We start from the raw sequence: 23325 nt of genomic DNA, 5'->3' as shown, positions 1-23325 counted from the left end.
CGGCGATTTTTCAACACCATTTCTTCCACTGCTTGAACGTTTTCATCTGTTGTTGACGTGCTGAGACGTCCAGGGCGAGGTTCGTCTTCGACATCCTCTCGGTCTTCTTGGAACAGCTTGTACCACTTATACACATTTTTCTTACTCAGAGTAGATTCACCGTATGCTACTGTCAACATTTCAAGAGTTTTAGAGCACTGGATTCCATTTTTCACACAAAATTTAATGCAAGCTCTTCGCTCCATTTTTATCGAAAGAAGAAAATCGTCGAGCACACCAAACCCTTCTAACCTTTTACCCCTCTGCCAGAAAAACAACACGAGCTATATAGTCAAAACTGTGAACATATGATCGTGACGAGTGTACCAACACAATAAAATAAAAACTTTTAAACTTGAATGTACGTAGCTCGCGAAAATTGAAAAGTCACCTTACTTTTTGAACACACCTCGTACATAGCTCTTGTCATCAGAGAACAAAGTGAGAACCGAGGTAAAAACTTGGAAACCATAAATTATGTTGTTTGTGAATTTAAAAATCTTTTTTCTGTCTGTTTCTATGTGATATCTGGATAAATATTAAAATATCATTTAAGAATTGCAGTTGTGAAGGAAGTCAACTGATTAAATGATTTTTTAATTACTATTTTCTCTCACCTATCGCGAAAGTCTGGAGCTGGAATTAACGTTAGTTATTTCAAAAAAATTAAAAATAATTTTTAGTTGATCAACTATGATTATAAATTAATTATTGATATTCAAAATTAAACTGTACTTTAAGGATTCGAAATTGAATAATAATTAATTTTCCAAGACGATTCATAATCAGTTCAAAATTTAAGAAGTTCCAGATTTTAACGTAAAAAATTAAACTGTTTCAATTGGGAAGTCTTATTAGTTAAACAAATATGAATGCCCGTTTGAAACATAAACTATTTAAAATTGTTAAATAACTTTCAAATCATATATTTATAATTACAGGCATTTATTAAATTTCAAAAATTTTTCCAGTTTAGAGTATTCCAGGTTCAAACCATTCAATTTGAAGACAAATTCTTGAATTTTGATATATAAATAACAATCGAACACCTATTATTCTTAAAAAAAAAGTCCGAGCAAGTGGAAGAGATACTTAGAAGTTTTGAAAAGATTCAAAATTAATTTAAAATTTGAAATAATTTCACATAATTAGGGTGGAATTCCGAAAAGCGCTCACTTCCGATTAATTTGAAACTCCGTATAGAGTAAGGAGGGGCAGCGCCAACGAGTTAACAGTCAATGATTTTTTTAAAGTGAATAAGATGTTAAATGGATCCATTTTTTTCTCATTTCGAGTTCTACATTATTGTATATCATATTTCTATAAATATTAATCACACGAGAAAAACAATGATTTAGTAATTAAATTTTTTCTAACATGCTGTATTTCATCGGCTTTGCCTTGCACCTGAGGGCAAAACCATCTGTAGCTTTTCATGAAAATCAAAACATTTAAAGATAAAGAAATATTATGGTTTGCTTCTGCGGTATTTTATATTTACTGGAAAAATTACCTTTCCAGATATCCAAAAAGAAGAATAAGTTAGTTTGAATGAAAATAGGGATAGCTGTAATATAACCTCTTATTCGTTGACATGCTACTAGAAGCAGACTTTACGCAATGTTTATACTGTATCGGTACAAGAAAACTGCATACAGACCGGATTTATAATAATAATATTTAATCATGGACATCGGAAATACGGGACTAGGCATGCCATCCTAACTTAGGCGAGCGGGGTTGAATCCACGGGAGGGGGAGAATTCCATGAGTGGGGAGAGCCGCCATCTTACGATGTGCCATTTGATTATGTGCACGAGCATTTTTGCCGACAAACTATGCATGAAAATATAAACATGTGGGCGTTGCCATGTTTGTCGCGGGACATCAAAAGGTGGCAAACCTCCCCCCTCATTGCATCACCCCCGCAACGGCATGTCTAGTCCCTTGTTTCCTATGTCCATGTATTTAATAGTTTCTTCCATGTAGCCCACAAGATAAGTTGCTGTTCTACATTGCCGATCATTTATCGACGAAACTTGTTTCACCTAAGCACTTGTAAATATCATTTTCGTCGGGCCTGTCCTCCTGGCCAAGCCTCACTTATTTATGATATTTATTATATTTTGGACTTGAATTACGTCTAACTAATATAAGTAAATTGTGTGATATTTTTTGATCTGTCAAAATATCAACTTTGTATACTGTAAGTATTGTCAATAAAGTTAAAAACTTGATATTTCTGTCAGCGAAACTTCCATTCCTTCGTGGTAAAAACTGTTTTCTGTATAATTTCTCTTTTGCAACGTTAATTTTCAAGATTTTAGTAAGTAACACTACCTCTCTGATAAAATAGATTTATTTGAAGAAAATTAGAACTAAAATTGTTAAATAAAAGCCATGCTATAAGGAAAATCATCTCTGCCCCACTGGTTGGCGCTACCACCGCTTACCCTACGTATGTATTGTGTCGCGTTGATCATAAATATGATAGTGAAATTACCCGCAATTTTAATTTTCAAGGTTTATTTCAGTAAATAATACAAATTTACAAAAAAGCTTCAAATAATAGGTGTAGAACTTTTAAAAATACATATTTTATGTTCAATATGTTTTTACCCTACGACTAACAGTTTTCGAGAAAACAAGGGAAATGTCGGTACGAAGTGTAGAATTGTTTAGCTCAGACACGACACCCATTCCAACGTCTCATATAAGCGGAAAAGCACCCCCCTAACTGGTCACAGAAATAACTACGGTCACACACGATCCCCTTCCCAACGTCTCGCTACTAAATTTACCATCCGACTGATCCACTCCTTCTACCATCACTCGCCTGAGGGCTGAGTCTAGCCTGGGCCCAAAAACCCCTTTCACGTGCCTTTGAATATCTGTTGCATAATCTGGTTGGCGCATGCGCGCCTGGCGCCCAACAAAATAAGTAAACGATAAGTTTATCGTTACATGCTAAACGACAACATTTCAGAGCTAGCTCGCTTTTATATCAGTGCATAGAGGGCGGGAAGGCACTGCTATTACTGGCCACATAAACAACTTAGATTACACACGTTCCCCTTTCCAACATGTCATGGGGGCGGGAAGACACCCCTGTGACTGGTCACAGAAATAACTTAGGTCACACACGACCCCCTTTCCAACGTATCATGGGGGCGGGAAAGAATCCCTATGACTGTCCACAGAAATAACTTTCGTCACACACGACCCCCTTATTAACGTCACATGGGGGGAGGGAAGGCACCCCTATGACTGTCCATAGAAATAACTTATGTCACACACGACCCCCTTTCCAGCGTGGCATTGAGGGCGGAAAGACACCTCTGTGTCTGTTCGCAGAAATAACTTAGGTCACACACCACCCCCTTTTCAACGTATCATGGGGGCGGGAAAGAATCCCTATGACTGGCTACAGAAATAACTTTGGTCACACACGACCCCCTTCTTAACGTCACATGGGGAGAGGGAAGGCATCCCTATGACTGGCCACAGAAATAACTTTGGTCACACATGACCCCCTTTCCAGCGTGGCATAGGGGGCAGGAAGACACTCACATGTGGCGCGAAGACACCCCTGTGACTGGTCACAGAAATAATTTAGGTCACACACGACCCCCTTTCCAACGTATCATGAGAGCGGAAATGAATCCCTTTAGCTGGCCACAGAAATAATTTTGGTCACACACGACACCCATTCCAAAGTCTCATGGGGGAAGGAAAGGCACCCCTATGACTGGCCACAGAAATAACTTAGGTTAAATCCGAACCTCTTTCCAACGTATGTATTGTATGTATCATCTATTTTCATATGTATCGTCTATTTTCTCGAAATCTATCAGTCGTAGAGTATAAACATGTTCAAAATAAAATCAGTATTATTGAAAGGTCTAAAAGTTTTATTCGTAAAATTTTTCATAAATTTTTATTATTAACTGAAATGAACGGAAAACATGAAATTTTTATATTTTTTTTGGGGTTTCATCTTGAAAATCAAATTTGCGGGTGTTTTCGCCACAATATTCGTGATCAGCGTTTCAAAATATATAGGTATACAAAGTTTCGAATTAATCGGATGTAAGCTCTTTTCGGAAGTTTATCAAATACTTGAAACGAAGTGTCTACGAGTACCGTTAGAATACGGTTATTTATACAGAAATTACAGTGCAAATAGCCCATGGCTTAAGTAAAAAAATATATAGATTTTTACAGATTTTTATAACAAAAACTGTAGATTTTGTTTAAGAATTTTGAAAGGATTCAAAGAAGAAAAAACATTTCCTCAAGATTCCTAGGAAAATTGAAAATGATTTTTCATTGTGAAAAATTTATTTTAGGAGAATGTTTAAGAAGATTTAGAAAAATTTACAAGATTTACAAAAATGAATATGGAAGATTACAGGCAAAATTTTTTTATTTCGCAGGATTTTTAACCAAATTTTAAAGAATATACGAATCATTTCATAAAGTGTTTAGAAGTTCCACTTTTAGTGCTTTAATTTGCAGCTCAGTTTTTTCACTGAAAGGCTACCCTGAAAAAAATTAATGTAAAAATTTGACAGTTTACGAAACAAGTATTAAAGAACATTCAGACGTTATTATGTTCATTTATCATACCCTTCCTAAAAATCTTTCCCCTTTGTTTACAAGTTTTATTCAGAAAAAAATTAAAAATGTGATAACTCTGGATATCTACAATTTCTAAAATTCTGAAAAACGTTCAAAAAACATTAACGAATTAAAAATGATATGGAACTTACCAAACGAATTGCAATGCTAATATTATGTTATATATAAATCTAAATATTTCTAATTCATCATCATACTGCTTGTACACTTCATCGCCCCGATCACTATATTATTTTAATCTCGAAAATGAGTTCAAGGAAAGCAACAAAATTAGACAAAAAAGGATAGAACAGGATAGATGTCGATAAGGTCAGGATATATTAGGATAAAAAGACTTAAATTAAAAGGAATGGGGCTGACTTATATTTCAGAAGAGATAGAAAAGAATTCAACTTGATAGGAAGATAGGAATCGAAAAAGATAGAAAAGATTTTGAATAACATAGTGGACAGAAAAGGATGGACATGGATAAACTTAGAATACATTTGGATAGAAAGACTGCGATTGTGGGTTGCGAATGGGCTGACTTATATATTAAAAGAAATATAAAAGGATTTACTTGCATATGAGGAAAGGAATTAAAAAAGACAAGATTTTGTATAGCATAACGGATATAAGAGGATAGAAGTGGATAAGCGAATGATTCATTTGGATAGACAGACTATGATTCAGAAGGATAGCGGTGATTTATATTTCAGATACAATAGAAAAGGATTTTACTCAGATAGAAAGACAGAGATTGAGGAAGATAGATAAGACTGTGGATCGTATAACGGATAGAAAAGGATAGATGTGAATAAACTGAGGATTCATTTAGATGAAACGACTAAGATTAAAAAAGATAGGTATTATTTATAATTCAGATGAAATAGAACAAGATTCACTCAGATAGGAAGATAATGATTAAAATATATATAAATAAGATTTTGGATCGCATAGCGGATAGACTTTCATAAACGGAGGATTCATTTGAAAAGAAAGACTAGACTAACAAAATTGACTGTTTAAATTGCCCAGAATTCTGGGTAAATATGCCCTTACTCTTTTTTCTGATTAGAGTACCCGGATTTCTGGTTAAATTAACAAGAAATTCTGATTAAAACAATCAGAATTCTGATTAATTTAACCAGAATTCTGATTGATTTAACCATACATTTTTTGAGAGTAGGAATCAGGGGTGACTGAAGATTGATGAAGATTATGGTGATTGTATATTAAAACACAGATAGATAATGCTCGAAGGGATAGACGCGGGATAAATATGGATTTATATTTTCTATCTATTTTAATCTTGAAGATAGAGAATGATTCAAATGGATAGAAACTCTATCCATTTACTTGTAGCAGAGTTCCCAGGCGGCCAGGTCCCGCAAACCTTCATGCTTTTTACACACCAAAGTTTTTGACTAAGAAGTACCTTACCTTCCCAATTGCTACCAAGGCGCCACATTCGCCTCAACACAGTCAAACGCCTCATCAGTAATGAACGTTATATGTCTGGCAGAGGCTGATGTTATTTAAAGGCAACCCCCAGAACTGGACTGAAAGCGAGAGTGTGGTGTATTTCGTTTTTATAAAGTAATAATGGAAGTTATTAAACTTTCATACAAATATAATACTTTCGATGTTTAAAATTGTCGCATTAATATAATAAATACCTCAATAACATGCTTATAAAAAATGAATGATCTTTTCACAGTTACAGTCGATAACTAAATAATTCTTTATAAAAACTAAATATAATCATAATTATATTTTAATACTTTTTTGAGCTTACTGGATTTCATTTAGTTAACATCTAAAATAAGTTTAAAATTGCGAAATTTCTTCTATTCCTAATAAGGTTTGTGATTTTCATAGTTTGTCCCTGATGTTTCTGACACTGTTCTGTCGCTCGAGACGTTGCGACCGCGAGTGTTAAGCGGTAATGGTGTTGTTGTGGTGGCTCGCTCGGCTTAGCTGGGCGGCATCCAGATTTCTCTTCTCAGTTTTGTTTCGATTTACGTTCCTGGCAGTTGTGACCTCTTCCTGAGACCAAGTTCGATGTGCTACATCATTCAATATTATATTGATTATCGGTTAGAGATCTGACTTATGAACTAAAAAAATCATAATTATAATTATTTTCTCTTTTTGGATTAAGGTAAAGCGAATTGATTTTTCCGACTCGATCGTCTTCTCGTGTTATGCGAAGTCTCAGTTTGGATGACATACACCTCCAGTTGCGTCGGGATTGATCTTTCTGAGAAGAATTGTGGTCCACATTTGGGCTTATTTACAAAACTATTTAATATTCTTGTATGCATATTAAACATGACGTGTGTGAGTTGACTCGCGGATTGGAAATGGGATCATATTTAAATTTGATTAGGTCAAATTAGAATTAAAGTAAATTATTACAATATCGACTGATCTTTTTTTTTATTATAGGTTGATTTTCACTTTTGTAAATTAGTATGTTATTATTAATTCGCTAACAAAATATGTACGCACAAATCGCTACAGATGACAGACACTACGTAACATATAATGATCATCATTGATGAGGTTTTTGCCTGCGTTGGGGTGAATATGGCGTTGCGTTATGGATTGGAGAAGGTATTTTTTGACCAAAAACTTAAACGCGTGAAATGCATGGAGGATAGATTGCCTGATTGTACCACCATTATAGCAAAAAAGTCACTTTCATCGGTTTCTTTATTTTGAAAAAATCTAAAGTTTTAAAAGTTGTTATTCAACATGAAATTGTCGCGAATAAAATCTCGTTTATTTTATTTTGAAAATCAGGAAATCTCAAAACAAGTACGGGAAAAATAAAATACACATTATTATGTACCATATTATGTATTAAAGGGACATGTAGGATCATAATTATACAAACATATACTTCACATTACATACTGATCATTTATGATATATAATAATAATACATTATTCATACATAATATATTATTCACTTTCTAATACATATAGGTAAAATATCTTTTTCTCAAATTTTAAACAGTTTCTTTTCTTATTTCATTTTTTTTACCTTATCGGACAGATGACAAGACAGTAAAGTAAGACATAGAAGTCTTCAGTACCTTTAAAAAATGATAATCAAATTATGTTATTATAAAATGAACTATATGAAACTTTTTAATTTTATTTCTTTATATATAATGTCGACCCCAAAAATATGTCAAAAATGACGTTTTGTCTCATTTTCAGATATTTACAAAAAAAAATGTAAGAGGTAGGGCTTAAAATTTCAATAAATCCTTTAATTTTAAGAAGAATCATAAAAGCTTCACAAAGGCAATTTAAACGAAGTCTCTGCAAGTACCGACAAAATCCGACTATTTGTAATGAAATTTCGTTACTCGCACCTACGGTCACGGTAAAACTACCGTGTGAACAATGCGAAGGCTAAAAAATTCATTTTATAAATAAATTTACCCACAAAATTCTCAAAAACACACCCCTTATAAAACTATAACGTAATTTTTTAGTGTCTTTTGGGAATTTTATGAAATTCAAATGAAAATTTTAAGCGTAAATTATATAAAAATTCTTACCATACAAGTATGGAATCTAAGGAGTAAGGAAATAACGTGATAAATCCATGATTGGAGTCCATTTCTCAATTAATCTGTACTCGGGATTTTTGTTGCGCTAATTATTAACTCAAGTTTGAAAATCCAATTAATGATATTTGAAACATACAGATTTACAGTAGAAATAATTAACACAATTTAAATAATGGGTTTGTCACGTTTTTTTCGTTCACTCCTCATATACTGAAATAAAAAAATTAAACAAAGTAATTTTTAAGTGTCATTTCTGAATTTTATAACTTATATCCAAAATTGTTATTTAATTTAAAGAATTTATGGATTTATTGCATTTATAAATCTAAAAAAATTATGGAATTCTTTTTCCACCAAATGGCGCCAAGTGGTGGCGGGGCTGTGACGTTAAAATAAAAAAATTAACATTTTGACCATCCTAATGTAAGTATCATAAATAAACTTACAGCACCAAAATTTTCCATGGACATTACATATAATTTGCCTGCAGTTATTTGGGAAGGAATATAGGCTCTCATTAGAATAACATTCAGCAGTGGTCTTGATTTTAATGATAAATTGTACCATTTTGAGGAATATCTATTGAACAAAAATGACGCGCAATATAAAACTGCAATGTATATAAAATTATTGATGCTAATTTTTATTCTGCTGGCTTAGATGTTTTTTAAACGTGAAAAAATCTACCTCAGTCCGGATTCGAACCGGGAGCATTTATTTATCGGAACATCGGTGGGTGTCGTGGGTTAATGCTCCAGATCATGAAAAGTATGAGTTCCTGGTTCAAATCTCGGCAGAGGTTGATTTTTTCTGATATTTTCTAAAAATATGCGGACCAGTAGATTGAACATATTTAATTATTATTCATTTGATAAAAAAACATCAAAAACTTAATTTTATAAATTATATTCTTTCAAGTACTTACATGGCTTCTCGAATGCTGGTACTGTGGTCCATTAAACGTTGACATGGTAAGCTATTCATATACAAATGCAATATTTGATTTAGGCCACTTGACAAACATCTCATTACTTGATCGGGATTATCTAAATTCATTACAATCTGTGAAAAAATGACCATTTATAGTAGGAATTTTGAACTTTGTAAAAAAAATCATTTTTATTTTTAAGACAATTTACTATATACGGGTGAAATCTGATTTTATTACCTGCACTCCTGTTACACTCAGCGAGAGAATGTTAATTCCCATTTGGAAAAGAAAAGTTGTCGAGTAGGCAGATTCCAAGAGTTCTGCAAAACTTAGGTGCCATGATGGAATATATAGATCAATATACAGGATGTCTAAAAAGTCCCGGGACGGTTGGATATTTCCTCAGGTAAAATATTTTTCAAAAAAGTGAAGGTCATTCCTGAAGTAAATTTCAACGAGGAATTCAATGGTGACCTTCATTTTCACCTTGAAGTTGACCTTCATGGCTTTTTGAAGGTCAACTTTGTTTTTTTAAAAATAGAAACCCCCTTTTTTACATCTGCAATCGATAGAGCGAAAAATTCTACGTTCAAGTACATATCCAAGTCATAGGTCAATTGTAACGTTCAAGGTCAGTTAGAGGTTATTTGAAATTAACAAGGTTTTCCAAGAGGTCAGTGCAATTCCTGAAGTAAATTTCAACGAGAAATTCATTTGTGAGCTCTGTATTGATCTTAGTGATGATCTTCAGGAGTTTTTCAAGGTTTTTTCCAAGTTACAGCATTACGAATCATCTCCCTATCAATCAAAGTAGCCTGTTGTAGGATCCGATTCTGCAATTCGTCTGAGCTTTGCGGTTGCGTTGAGTATACTTTGCTTTTTAATGAACCCCAAAGAAAATAGCCGAGAGGCGTCAGATCAGGAGATCTAGCAGGCCACTCGCTTTCACCCCTTCTTCCAATCCACCTTTGAGGGAACTGAGTATCCAAATATACTCGAACCTCCCTATCGTATTGAACCGCTGCTCCGTCCTGCTGGAACCAAATATTTTGAAAATTATCGCCTGTAATCTCCCTTATTCTTGGTACAATTTGGTTTCTGAGAAGCTCTTCATATGCACGGGCATTGAGATTACCATCGATGAAGAAAGGGCCTATCAATGTATCATTCAAGATACCAGCCCAAACATTAATTTTTTGTGGATATTGTGTGTGACTCTCCAACATCCAATCAGGATTTGTGTCGGACTAATATCTACAATTTTGCTTGTTAACTTCACCTTTTAAATCGAAAGTAGATTCATCTGAAAATACTGTATTCTACAAGAAAAGAGGATCTCTATCAATTCTGTCCATCATAATTTCACAAAATTCAACCCAGCGATCAGAATAGTTTTCATTGAGCTCTTGTACCAGATGAACTTTGTAAGGATGGAAATTAATGATTTTTAAACTATTTCACACTGTCTCAGGAGCAACGTCACGCTCATCACTAGCTCGATGTAAACTAAGGTGTGGGTTTTCAACAAATGCTTGGGCTATGCCCATCTGCATCTCCTCAGATCCTGCAGATTTCGGCCGACCAGTTCTCTGAAGGTCCTTGATAGATCCATGATTCATAAAGCGCCTTACAGTTCTTTCAACTGTTTATTTTGAGACAGGATTTAACCCTTCTCCATTACGAAAAGTGCGATTAAAAAGCAAATGAACTTGATCATAAGATTGAACTCGATCTCCCCAACCACGTATCATTAATACAGATACCCTCTCTCGTTCCGAAAGTTTAGCTTGCGCCATAATAATCTTTTAGCGACAAATAGTAAGTATGTATTCGTAATACGCAAATTTAGTTTCGATTCGTAATATTCGTATGGAAAAACGGTATAGGACTTATGGTACCACCAGAACACCTGGAACTTTTGATGAAAAATTTCCTTATGATATTACAATATTCAAAACGCTGCAACCAATTGACAATTGACCTATGACTTGGGGACGTACCTGAACGCAGAATTTTCAGCTTTATCAATTGCAGATGTAAAAACGGGGGTTTCCATTTAAAAAAACAAAGTTGACCTTCAAAAAGCCATGATGGTCAACTATAAGGTAAAAATGAAGGTCACCATTGAATTCCTCGTTGAAATTTACTTAAGGAATTACACTGACCTCTTGGAAAACTTTGTTAATTTCAAATAACCTCTAACTGACCTTGAAAGTTACAACTGACCTATGACCTGGGTATGTCTCTGAACATAGAATTTTCCGCTCTATCGATTGCAGATGTAAAAAAGGGGGTTTCCAATTTAAAAAAAAACAAAGTTGACCTTCAAAAAGCCATGAAGGTCAACTTCAACGTCAAAATTAAGCTTACCATTGAATTCCTCGTAGAAATTTACTTCAGGAATGACCTTCAGTTTTTTGAAAAATATTTTACCTGAGGAAATATCCAACCGTCCCGGGACTTTTTAGACATTGCATAGGACTTTTAAAATTCATTATCACACCATCGAGAACTAAAATTTACTTATTGTGAATTCTCTTTTGTTAAAGCACCTTTATTGCACCTTGTATCTTTTTGTCCAAAAATCTGATATTTTTATTTTCAATATCGTCTTTTACTAATAATACAAAAACGACTCGTGAAATCAAAAAGTGATTAATTAAGGATATGTACATATTTTTTGGGTGCAAAATTTTGGTATATTCATCTTTTTTCGTATCTTGCATAGTTTTACCGCAAAATGGAAATTTTCATTCTTTTTTGTGCGATCAAAATTTGTATTCTTGACTTTTTTCATATCGCTTCAAATGTTCATTTTCGTTTTTTTTATTTAATAAATGCTATAACCCTGATTATTTTTTTATCGAAAAAGTCCTGAAGATAAATTGTTCTAATTTCCGAGCACTACGAATAGCCGTACATATAATTTTTAAATCTTGGAAAAAATGGTCTAAAAAATTTTGAAAGCCCTGTAACTTTTTGAATTTGTATCCAAATTAGCTGGCTGACGAACTCGACCTTTATTTTTACGCCCTCAAAAATGGTACCAGAGCAGAATCAAATCTGAGTAGCCTTTCAAAAGTTATCCGGTATACAGACTACAACGACAACGTCAGACAGACACCGACGTGAAAAGAATTTTTCTGACTCAGTGGGTCTCAAAGCGTCAAAATTTGATGGATTCCACAAAGTTCATTTTTCACATAAAACCAATACCTTCTTATTATGTATTGGTATAATAATATATACTAAGGGCTCTTTTGGGTTGCAGATTACGAATCTGTAGTCAAAGATGAAAAATTTTAATTCCTGAGCGACAAAAATTATAATACAAATATTTTTGCTTAGGTCTTTTCTTATTTTTTTCGGCCATATTGGGTCTGCCATTACAATTTTTTTAACTTTGACCGCAGATTCGTATCAGCAACCCAAAAGAACCCTTAGTATACATTATTATACCAATACGCGGAATAAATATTTTTTGGGCCGCCATGTTGGATCCGCCATTTTCAATATGTCAAATTTGATCTTGGATTCGTAATCAGCGACCTCCTAAACCTCTTAGTAGACATTATCATATCAATAAGCGTAATTAAATTTCTTCTTGGTCGCCATTTTAAATATGTCAAATTTGATCGCGGATTCGTAATCAGCGACCTCTAAAACCCCTTAGTATACATTATCATACCAATAAGCGTAATTAGCTTTCTTTTTGGCCGCCATTTTGAATTTGTAAAATTTGATCTCGGATTCGTAATCAGCGACCTCCAAAACCCCCTTCTACAAATGTTCACGTGAATTTGTAAAAATCGATTTTTATGTGCAAAAACTACTATATCGTCTAAAATTTTTAACTTTGAGACGCCATTTCGAATAGTTACAATTTGATTTTCTGAGTAGAATCACTTAGGCACGAAAGAAAAATATTCGAGGACGCTATTATTTACTTTCCGAACACATTCGTCTTTGATTTTGATCCGAAAGCATCGATATAAAAAAAAATGTCTTTGTAACACGAATTTTCGCTGGAAAAACGAAAATAACCTATTCTGATTACGTTTTTCTCTAAAACCAATGACAGATTGGGAAAGATCGTGAAATTCTACGTAGATATTGATCTATTAAAATTTATTTTCTTTCAGTTTTCATTGAATTTAAGAAGGCTTAAAAAAGGGGAAAATGCGTCCCGTCAAGGCTTAATGGGTTAAGGTGTTTCTGCAGCAGCGAATTCGAGCACTTAAGGCTACGTAAATACTGCATATGCCCATGAGTAAACCAAAGGGGCATGTGCACCGCCTCAAGTTGGAATGCTCAGACGGGCTAAAAAATTAAGACTCGGTTACTCGCTACGTCAGCCAATCAATCTTGTGCTGCTTGTAATTCAAACCATTACATCGGTTAATATTCCCATCAGCACAGTGGAGAATAAATCAATCGAGACTGCTCGTAGATGTGTGAACCTTCATATCAAATCTCGGCAATCACTGCCACCTATCGAAGTGAATACTCTCGTTCTTCGAGATCTTAGGGTTATCACTCCATCAGAGAAAATTGTCGATCAAAAATGGCCTCATATCCAAGGGATTCCCTTAGCGGATTCAGACTTCTGGTTCCCTAACCCGTCGATTATGACCGCTCGAGAGCTGTGATATCAACTGTTTACCAAAAGGACCACCTCGTTAGCATCCTAAGGCGATTCTGGAAACAAGAGGAAATAATGATTCCTCCGTTGACTTCTCTTGAGGATCAAGAATATGAGCGCGCTTTCACCCATTTGACCATCCTGCATTCACACCTTAGGAGAGTATCTGCAAGGTGCTAAACGCATCCTCAACACCGTATGTCAATGACTGGAGAAGGACACCTTGCTAAACGAAGAATATAAGCACTTCATGTCTGATAATGAATGACTTGGGCACATGCGTCTCATTCGCCCTACAGAAGCATTGAATAGTTTCAGGCCAACTTACTACATCCCACATCATGCCGTTTGGCAAACTGCAGATGGTCGTCAAACACTTTGCATTTCTTCAATGCATCGCAAAGAACTTCTTCAGATTTATCTTTGATGAACCTCTTGTAAAACTACAAAATGACCTTGCTGCCGTCTTGATGCAATGGAAATTCCCCCGAATTGTTTTCTGTGCTGATATTGAAATGATGTATCGCCATATCATAGTTGACGACAGAGATGTCGATCTTTAATGCATCGTTTGGAGAAAGCCAGGAGCGAACGAGGATAGTCACTATCAACTTCGGACTATCAACTTCGGAGGAATGAATCTAAAGAAGTGGGCTTCCAACTACTCACCTCTATTAAATGAAATTCCTGAGTGCGATCGACTGCGTGAAAGTTGGCTCCTGTTCTAGACCGATGGCCCAGTTAATGCTTTGGGAGTCGCGTAGGATCCTGTGTCTGACGAATTCCGATTCAAAGCAGCACTAATCGACAACAAGTCCCCGTTAACTAAGAGGAAGGTTCTCAGTGCTATCTCCCGACTCTTTGATCCAGTTGGCTGGCTAAATCTAATCACTATCGTCGCGAAGATCCTCATGCAGGATCTTTGGAAAGCTCAAGTTGGTTGGGACACTTCACTTCCCAAGGATTTGCTTCAAGGGTGGAAAACATTTCAGACGAATCTATCTGAGATAACTGCGATACAATGACCGCCTTGGATTGGCTATCATCCTGAAGATCGAATAGAAATCCACAGTCTTGGAGATGCCAGTAAGTATGCCTTTGCTGCTGTATTTTACTTTCGAGTAAACTGGAGTAAACTGGAAGTAAAGACTGGAAGTAAAAACTGGAGTAAACTGGAACTTTGCGCTGCTTTTATTGTGGTACGATTGATTAATTATGTACGCGACGAGTTAGAACCCAGTGGGCACAATATTTGGCGACGTCTTTAAGACATCGTTGCGATATCCTTACGACAACTTTACGACATCTTATGTCCATGTCGTTTCGGTGTCTTTGCGATATCGTAAAGACATCGTATGATCATACGACTTATTTACGTTATCGTAAAGACACCTTAACGACAGAGACATAGGGTATCATAAAATTGTCGTAACGATGTCGTAAAGACGTCGCCAAACTTTGTGTCCACTGGGAACTTTCTCATGCGATCACTTACGCTTGGACGGACTCACGAAACGTTCTCAGTTGGATTCAAACAGATGATCCTTCTCGATGGCCGATTTATGTCGCGAATCGAGTTTTGGAGATCCAGCGAACTCTCTCCAACGCCTTTTGGCGATATGTGCCTACAATGGAAATATCCAGCTGGTATTGCTACTCGAGGAGTGGATTCTCGAGCTTTAGCTTAGCAGATTCTCTGGTGGAATGGCCCCAGATGGCTTTCGCAGAGTGAGACTTCCTGGCCAGCGTACCATTGTCTTGATGAATCTTCCCCAACTGATTCTGCTCAAGAAAATTACATAAAATTAAAGCAGACTACCATTGCGATTTATCATGTACATTGCAACCTTACTACGATTGGCAACTTCCCTTTATTGGCTCGTCTAGCAAGAGTGATTGCACGTTGTCTGCGCTTCAAACTTCTTCTCAAGCCTGCTATAGAGCGTTCTGAATACATGGTTCAGCGTCTCATTCCCGAAGAAATCCACCGAGCATTTTTAGCTTGTATTTTCTGCGCTCAAGGATGCAGATTTGAAGATGAATTAAGCACCCTTCGTCAGGAAAAGGCACTTCAGAAACAAAAGAAACTCGTTCGATTGCATCCATTCATTGATTCAACTAGAATTTTGAGAGTCGGTGGACGACTAGCGAGCTCTCCGTTGCTTTATGATCAGCGACACCCAGTTATCTTACTTATTATTATTATTTTACTTATTATTGACTGGGCATGAGTAAGACTTCAGCAATCTGATCAAATGATGGGGGATCTTCCTGCTGAACCACTCACAGTCAGTCTTCCTTTCGAAAAAACTGTAGTTGACAATGCCGGGCTATTCGCAGTAAAACGGACTATTGGACGCGGCTACCGTACCAGTAAAGGATACATGTTGCTCTTCATCTGCTTGAGTTCAAAGTCGGTTCATCTTGAGGTAGTCGGAGATCTCACCACCAAATCATTTCTTGCCGCTCTACGACGCTTGGCTGGTCGTCGAGGTGCCCCTCGTGAGATCTGGAGTGACAATGCCACCACATTCCACGACGCTGATGCCAAACTTTGCTCGATGCTACGAGAAGCAGAAATTGTCTGGAAAATGGTGCAGGATTCATTGACAAACAGGGAGATTAAGTGGAAATTCACCCCACTATCTACTCCTCACTTTGGCGGCTCGTGAGAGTCCAATGTCAAGTCGGCAAAATCTCTCATGAATAAAATTTGTTCGGACTCAAAATCTCACCTATGAAGAGTTGTCCACTCTCGCAAATAAATTCCCAGAGAAACAATGAGCAATGAGTGATCATATTTGGAAGCTGCCACTGTTAAAACTTCTTTCGGAATCTGCAACCATCCCATCGTTAAATTGTGTTGGCTACCAGCCGTGCACTGACTCTATGCGACCCACTGTGCTTCATGGCGGGCGGAACTGAATCTTCTTCCCTTTTGTCTTTCTCTACATGGAAGCTTAATTTATGTGTCATGAACGGTGGCCCCAAGCTGTTGACCTCATACTTGGTATTTGTTTCGTTCGGTGAACGAGGCGGAAAGGAATGTTAACAATTTGTTTGATATTAATGTTCGTCTGTTGAGTGAACTTACTATTTCATGGGCAATATCATGTGTTTCTTTCAATGTTTATTTTCCTGGAAATTTTCTCTCCGTTTTTAAGTTTCGGACGCTACCTTTGTTGGAAAGGGGACTCAGGTAGTAATCTGAGGGTTTAACTGATCAGGCTTGGTGCTTGGGTCGAGGCTGGTCAGTTTTTCTAACCAAGGTTGAGACGCTTACAGCTTTCCCGATAATTGAACGAAATTAGAAATCAAGTGAGTTTTGAGTTTATTCAAGTATCTTAGCGATTTCATTTTTTCCAAATCTGTGTTTCTTTCTCTTTCCTTTTTTGTTAAGTGACTTTCCCGACTCGATCGTCTTCTGGTTTTGTGGGAAGTGACGAGTCGGATGACGTATCACTTCCGATTGCGTCGGGATCGATCGTTCGGTGAACGATCGTGATCGTAGCTTCCGGGGGCTACATCTGTTCGAATTTTTCCAAATAACCAAAACCTTTTTTTTTATAAAGTGCTTGTGGGGTCGACTCGGGAACACATTATTTAGATTAAAGTGAATATATGTCTGGACGTGAGCAGTGACATTGAGAACTTCTCTAGTGCTCTATGTGGTCGACATACGAGTTGGTCGAACGTGATTCCTTCGCTGCCCCACGCCAGTCCGCAAGTACTCAATTAACAACATGTATGGTTATGTCAACCCTGTCAGACCGACGGAACCGAAAGAAGCCTCTACAAAGTACACGTAAAGACCCAATTGGGTCCCCATTCGGTTCTTTTTTAAAAAGCTAAAAAACAGCAAGATCAACTTTTAAACTGTTCAAATTCGGATTTTACGTTAAATTTTCTATTAGAAACTCACGGAGTAATCGCAATATTTTTTTTTGCAGCGTTAAAAAATTTTTAAAATGTCATTAACTCCTGCTGAAGGTGACTTCAAGCGTAACCATAATAGCTCAAGTAGTATGTTTCGCGCGAAGTTTAAAAATGAAATTCTCTCTCCCTTGCATCGCAGCTTTATTGTCTGAGGTTTTCACTGCGTGGCGCTAGCATCCAAACAAAATTCTTAAAGTTACCGACGGAACGCTTACTGCTACTCAAAGAAGATGCACTTGAAGGTACCTTCGGCCCATGTAAATGACAGGCATTTTATTTTTTTAAGTTTTTAACGCTGCAAGAAAAAGTATTACGATTACTTCGTGAGTTTCTAATGCAAATTTTGACGTAGAACCCGAATTTCAACAAGTTAAAAGTTGATTTTGCTGTTTTTCGAGTTTTTTAAAAAATAGCCGAATGGGGACCCAATGGAGTCCTTACGGGTACTTTGTAGAGGCTCCATTTGGTTCCTTCGGTCTGCCAGGGAAATAACGCCTGTAAATGTTTGAGGAGTTTACTTATTGATGGTCATTTAAGGAATGAATTGATAACTTATTTGTCAATTAAAAATTAACTTTAATGTTCGTACACGAGTGAAAAACAAAAAAGGGTTATTTATACTCAAAATTTATTTTAATTTTATAATCATTTTGTCAAATTTGTTAAAGTTAATATAAGCTGAAACTAAAGGTCATTGTTCCCTCGTTTAGACAGAAAAAAGACGTTATCCAATGTTATTTAAGGATAGCTAATTTCGATTCTTTAGAAATGTTCCAAAGTTGTAATATTCCATAATTGTCATATCCCAGTAATAAGCCTTCGATAGAGAAAAATTAAAATTTTCAGATTTCAGCGTAAAAGTGAAGATTAATCTATTATTTTGTATGCGCAATTTTGCCATCTGTCTAAAATATCATTTTAAGAATAGGATACCTCATAAACTTATTTATTTATATTTCCATATCGGCCGCCGCATAGGTTCCTATTCCCCAAAAGAGAACGTGTTTTTAATATCTTCTATTTCTTTAAATAAATTATTAAAATATAAATAAACATAAATTTGAATATTTTTCGAATGTATAAGTTATAAAAAGACTTAATAATAAAAAATAGGTTAAATAATTGCCTTCGTTAAATTTTACTTAGTCGAATGGGAGAAATAGGATTTGCACTTTTTCTGTACCCGTTAGGGGATTTCAAAATATATAGCCGTCAAATATAGTCGTGAAATTACAATGCGCGATGCACATTCACTCGGACGATTTTAACATCTTAATGTATTTCAGTTTAACATAAAAATATTATTACGCCTAACATTTCAAAAAGATAGTAGATTATTGTCATGCATATCTGCATGTTAGGCGCTACAATCTTACCCCTTGCACATCTACATTTAAACATCCCTTTTTCTCCATGTAATATTTTCTATCCGTTTGATTAATTCTTATTAATTCATTCTTATGTACTCACTTTGAGCATTAGTGCATATTTATTATTCAGGTTAGTTTTTTGTGAAAGGGGTTATTTTTAAAAAATTGCACAGGGGGTCACGCAAAGACCTTAAGTGAGCCCTCAATTCCTGTGAAAGAAAAAGTTGATACAACAATTATTTCTGCCATGGTACTGCTAGCTTGGCTCAAAACTGGCAGCACCATGCATTTTTTTAATGCAGAGCCCAAAATTGGACTTTTGGGTATTAAATGAGCCCTTAATTCTAGCATATGGCACACAATGTTTGGGCACGGTTCGAGAAAATCAAATAGTGCTGATATACTTCACTCTCAGTTTAATGTAGCCCCTCTTTACGGGGTAGTTTTCTATTGTTAAGGGTGGTTTTTGGAAAAGTTTTTGATGTTTTTTCAGGTTTACCAACCTGATTTAAGTGCGGTTTCGGGCATGGATTGGAGTCCTTTTGACGTAACTAACGCCGTAAACCCAGGTTGCTTAAATCTAGAGTTCACTGTACTTAGAAACTTATCTTTTGGAATTGAAGCTAAAGGACAGATCAACTTTAAATTTGGGATATTGAACCCTACTGAAAATTCCTATAAAGGATCCTACATTGGATCATATATGTCTCACCTATAGGAAAGGAAATAGAATCCTATACAGGTGCCTGTATAGAAAACTCCCCAATAAGGTACCTAATGGTACCTAACTGATGGTACCTAATGGTACGTATGTCTTTAGGTGCTCCTGGAGGATATATAGGATCCTTAAGAGGATCCTATGTCATTTCCTATAGGTGGCACCTATAGGTGAAAGATATAAGTTCCTATGTAAGAACCTATGTTGGAACCTATATAGGAATTTTTAGTAGGAAAGCTTGAACAGTAAAAAAAATTTTAATTAATGTAGTCCAAAATTATTTGGGATCAAAATTATAATTTTATGTAGAATCAAATGAAATTTGAAACGATTGGATAAGTTTTACTACGAAGAATTTATCAGATTTCATATGAAAAATTTAATTTACTGTAATTCTCACTGATGAAAATGACCAATTACTTGTTATTATATTGGGTGGCTTTATAAATAAAAAAATAAATATATTGTGCTTAAACTTTGAGAAATGTGCAGATTTTCTGAAAATAAAATCAAGAATCCATCGACCAAACCATAAAATGTTCCTATTGAAATTTGAAAACAACAAATAAAGAAAATCACCTTTTTCTCATAAAAAAGAAAAGAATTTTCCTCATTGGACGAAAAAAAAATAAAAAAGAGGAAAGAAAAATGAGAAAAGAAAAATGATTGGACTTGATTCTCGGGTGTCAGGAAGAGAGCATCGTGGTGTTGGTGCTGTTCCTGCCTGCTTGAGTGTTTTTTAATTTTAATTTTTTGATTTTCGTTTTTGTTTACCCTGATAAGGAACATTTTTATGGTGGTTGTCAAAATGTTGTCGATGGATTCTTGTTTTTATTTTCAGGAATTCTGCACATTAATTTGATTATTGGACATTAAATAGGATTTTAAATTTAATTTTAATATCATTTAAATTACTTTAATTTTTACTTTGAGAAATGGTGCAATATATAAGGACACTTCTACATGACACACCGGAGTTTTTATATTGTTTAAATATTCTAATTGTATTAAATATATTTAGCCAGGGCACTGAAGCTCTGTTTTCACTTGCATTCCGGTAGTCCAGCCAGAGGCGTCATTATAGATTATAAACATTTTCCAAATTTTCACCACAATATATTCATTTTTATTATTATAACGTGTATTTGATCACGCGCCAGACTGTCACACATATTGACGCAGTCAATCAATAAATATTGACTTATTTTTAGTTGCGAAATATGGTCAAAATCGTAACATGAAATACAAATTAAAGGTTTTTTATTTGGATTTTAAAATTGTAAACGCTTAAAATAAAAACTTGTAATTTTGTAACGCTTCGAGTTTGTAATTATATAGTTTGAATGGCTTTCAGGTTGGAACAAAAACATACAATTTTAGGTGATTTTTATTTCTGGAGATCTTCTGATTTGTGTCGTTTTGAATTAAAATTTCCATAATTTTCAAGGCTATTCATTTAAAATTGAACGATTTTAAATGTTTTATTTTGAAAAAAATGAACTGAAATTTCAAACAGTGGCGCTTATGCTCATCTGAAATTCCAAACTTTGGCACTTATGCCTTTTTGTAGTGCCAAATGTGGGCATTTATGTCCTTTTGGAATTCCAAACTTTAGCGCTTATACCCTTTTGAACTTACAAGCGTTTAGACTTCTAACCATTGGGACTTACGTCTTTTGGAATTTAAAAATTTTAGCGCTAATGTTCTTTTGGATTGCCAAAAATTGGGATTTATACCCTTTCGGAATTCCCTACTTTCGTGCTTATGTCCTTTTGGGAGTGACAATCCTTTGGTTTAGAAAAAAATGACAACGGAGAGATGGACCCCCTGTTGAAAATTCCTATATAGAATCCTGTAGAGAATTCCTGCATAGGAACTTTGCAAGAACCTGTAACATGATGAAGCCACAAGGATCTTATGTAGGTACCTGTTCAGGTACAGTTTTCTGGCCATCGGGAAATGACTGACATTTGATATGTTTTTCGAGTTCGTCATATGAGTGGCTAGAAATTTTATAATATCTATATTGTCTAGCCTCGATGGCTACGCGTGTTTGCGCACTCATGGTTTATGTATAGAAATTGTGGAGTCAGCAGTTCGAGGGTTCGAATCCTCAGAAATGTGCGAATTTATAAATAAATAAAAATTTAATCGCACAAATAAAATTTTTCCTGTACATGTTTCTACCCAGGAACCTTTGTAATATCCTGTCTCATTTTATACATGGAAATTGTTCCTGTATATAGGTTCCCATATGAGAACCTCTAGAGTACCTGGGTAAGATCCTATGTCAGCGATTTCTCGATGACCAGGAATCTGTACAGGAACCTACATAAAATCCTTTTCACTTTTTCTTGAAGGAGTCATACGTCAGAACCCACATAGGAAACCGCATAGGATCATTTACAGGATCTTGCAAAGTTCCTATGTAGGATTCTATACAGGATTCTACATAGAAATTTTCAACAGGGCGTACACTTGACCCTACTTCATGCCCAGCTAAAAATTCCTGCACAGAAAACTTGGAGGACCCTGCACATGTTTCTGCACACGGAACTACACGCGAACCGGCACAGCTAATATTGACAGTTCCTGTACAGGAATTTGGCGAAGGAAACTGTAAATGATCTTGCAAAGGAACCCGTAAGCGAAGTAACCTTTGAATGATCCTGTACAGGTGCCTTCACAGAACCAATTTCGGATATCCTGTACAGGTTCGTGTGCAGGTTCGTGTACAGGAACATGTGCAGGATTCTGCGCGGTTCCTGTTCAGAAATTTTTTGTTGAGCAAAAGGGCGTTGGTGTTCCCAAAACTATTTATATGATATTATTAAGCTTCCATGTTTTGCCACCCGAGATGGCACCTCTTTATTACGTTCTGGGGAGATGGCATCTTGTCATTTGGACACGTCGAATTGCGAATCTGCGAGGTCTGTTCGAGAAGTATTCGATCTCGGTGTGTTATTCTGGTCAATGACGATGATATACCCTTCAAAGTACTTGATGCTTCCCTTTGGAACCCACAACCTTTTTTTCAGTGCGAGCCTCCCACTTTCGAAAGCACTCCTTAAGGTCAGCTTCCAGAGTAGCCAACAGCTGCTTCTTCGCATTCTGTTTGTTTTTTCTGCATCTTGGAATATTTTTACGATTATAAAATACTTCAATTTGAAAGCAAGTAGCGAGTCACAGGGAGTCAGCTCATGACTATGTGGATACTGTTGAAGTTTGGTAATGCCTTCCCAGTGGGCACAAAATTTGGCGACGTCTTTACGACATTGTTACGACATCTTTACGACATCCTATATCTATGTAGTTTCGGTTTCTTTGCGGTATAGTAAAGACATCGTCAGATCATACGACTTATTTTCGATATCGTAAAGACACATTAACGACATGGACTTTGGATGTCGTAAAGTTGTCTTAAAGATGTAGTAACGATGTCGTAAAGACGTTGCCAAACTTTGTGCCCACTGGGTTGT

The 23325-nt window shown here is 35.7% G+C and overlaps 1 protein-coding gene across 2 annotated transcripts in view; it reads right to left on the bottom strand.

Annotated features, from left to right (window-relative positions):
- Positions 1-7651: 7651 nt before the first annotated feature.
- Positions 7652-23325, bottom strand: part of LOC117178160 (odorant receptor 13a-like) — a 43577-nt gene continuing 27903 nt past the window's right edge. For both annotated transcript variants that reach the window (XM_033369438.1, XM_033369437.1), the window contains 4 exons: positions 9418-9508; positions 9175-9311; positions 8696-8828; positions 7652-7763 (listed from right to left, as the gene is read on the bottom strand). In XM_033369438.1, coding sequence (XP_033225329.1) covers positions 7713-7763; positions 8696-8828; positions 9175-9311; positions 9418-9508 — 412 coding nt within the window. In that variant the 3' untranslated portion in view covers positions 7652-7712. The remainder of the gene's footprint in view (positions 7764-8695; positions 8829-9174; positions 9312-9417; positions 9509-23325) is intronic.

The sequence above is a fragment of the Belonocnema kinseyi genome, chromosome 8 (genome assembly GCF_010883055.1).
Source record: "Belonocnema kinseyi isolate 2016_QV_RU_SX_M_011 chromosome 8, B_treatae_v1, whole genome shotgun sequence".
NCBI classification, from domain to species: domain Eukaryota; kingdom Metazoa; phylum Arthropoda; class Insecta; order Hymenoptera; family Cynipidae; genus Belonocnema; species Belonocnema kinseyi.
Note: the sequence above shows the minus strand (reverse complement) of the source record. Positions and strands in the feature narration are given on the sequence as shown.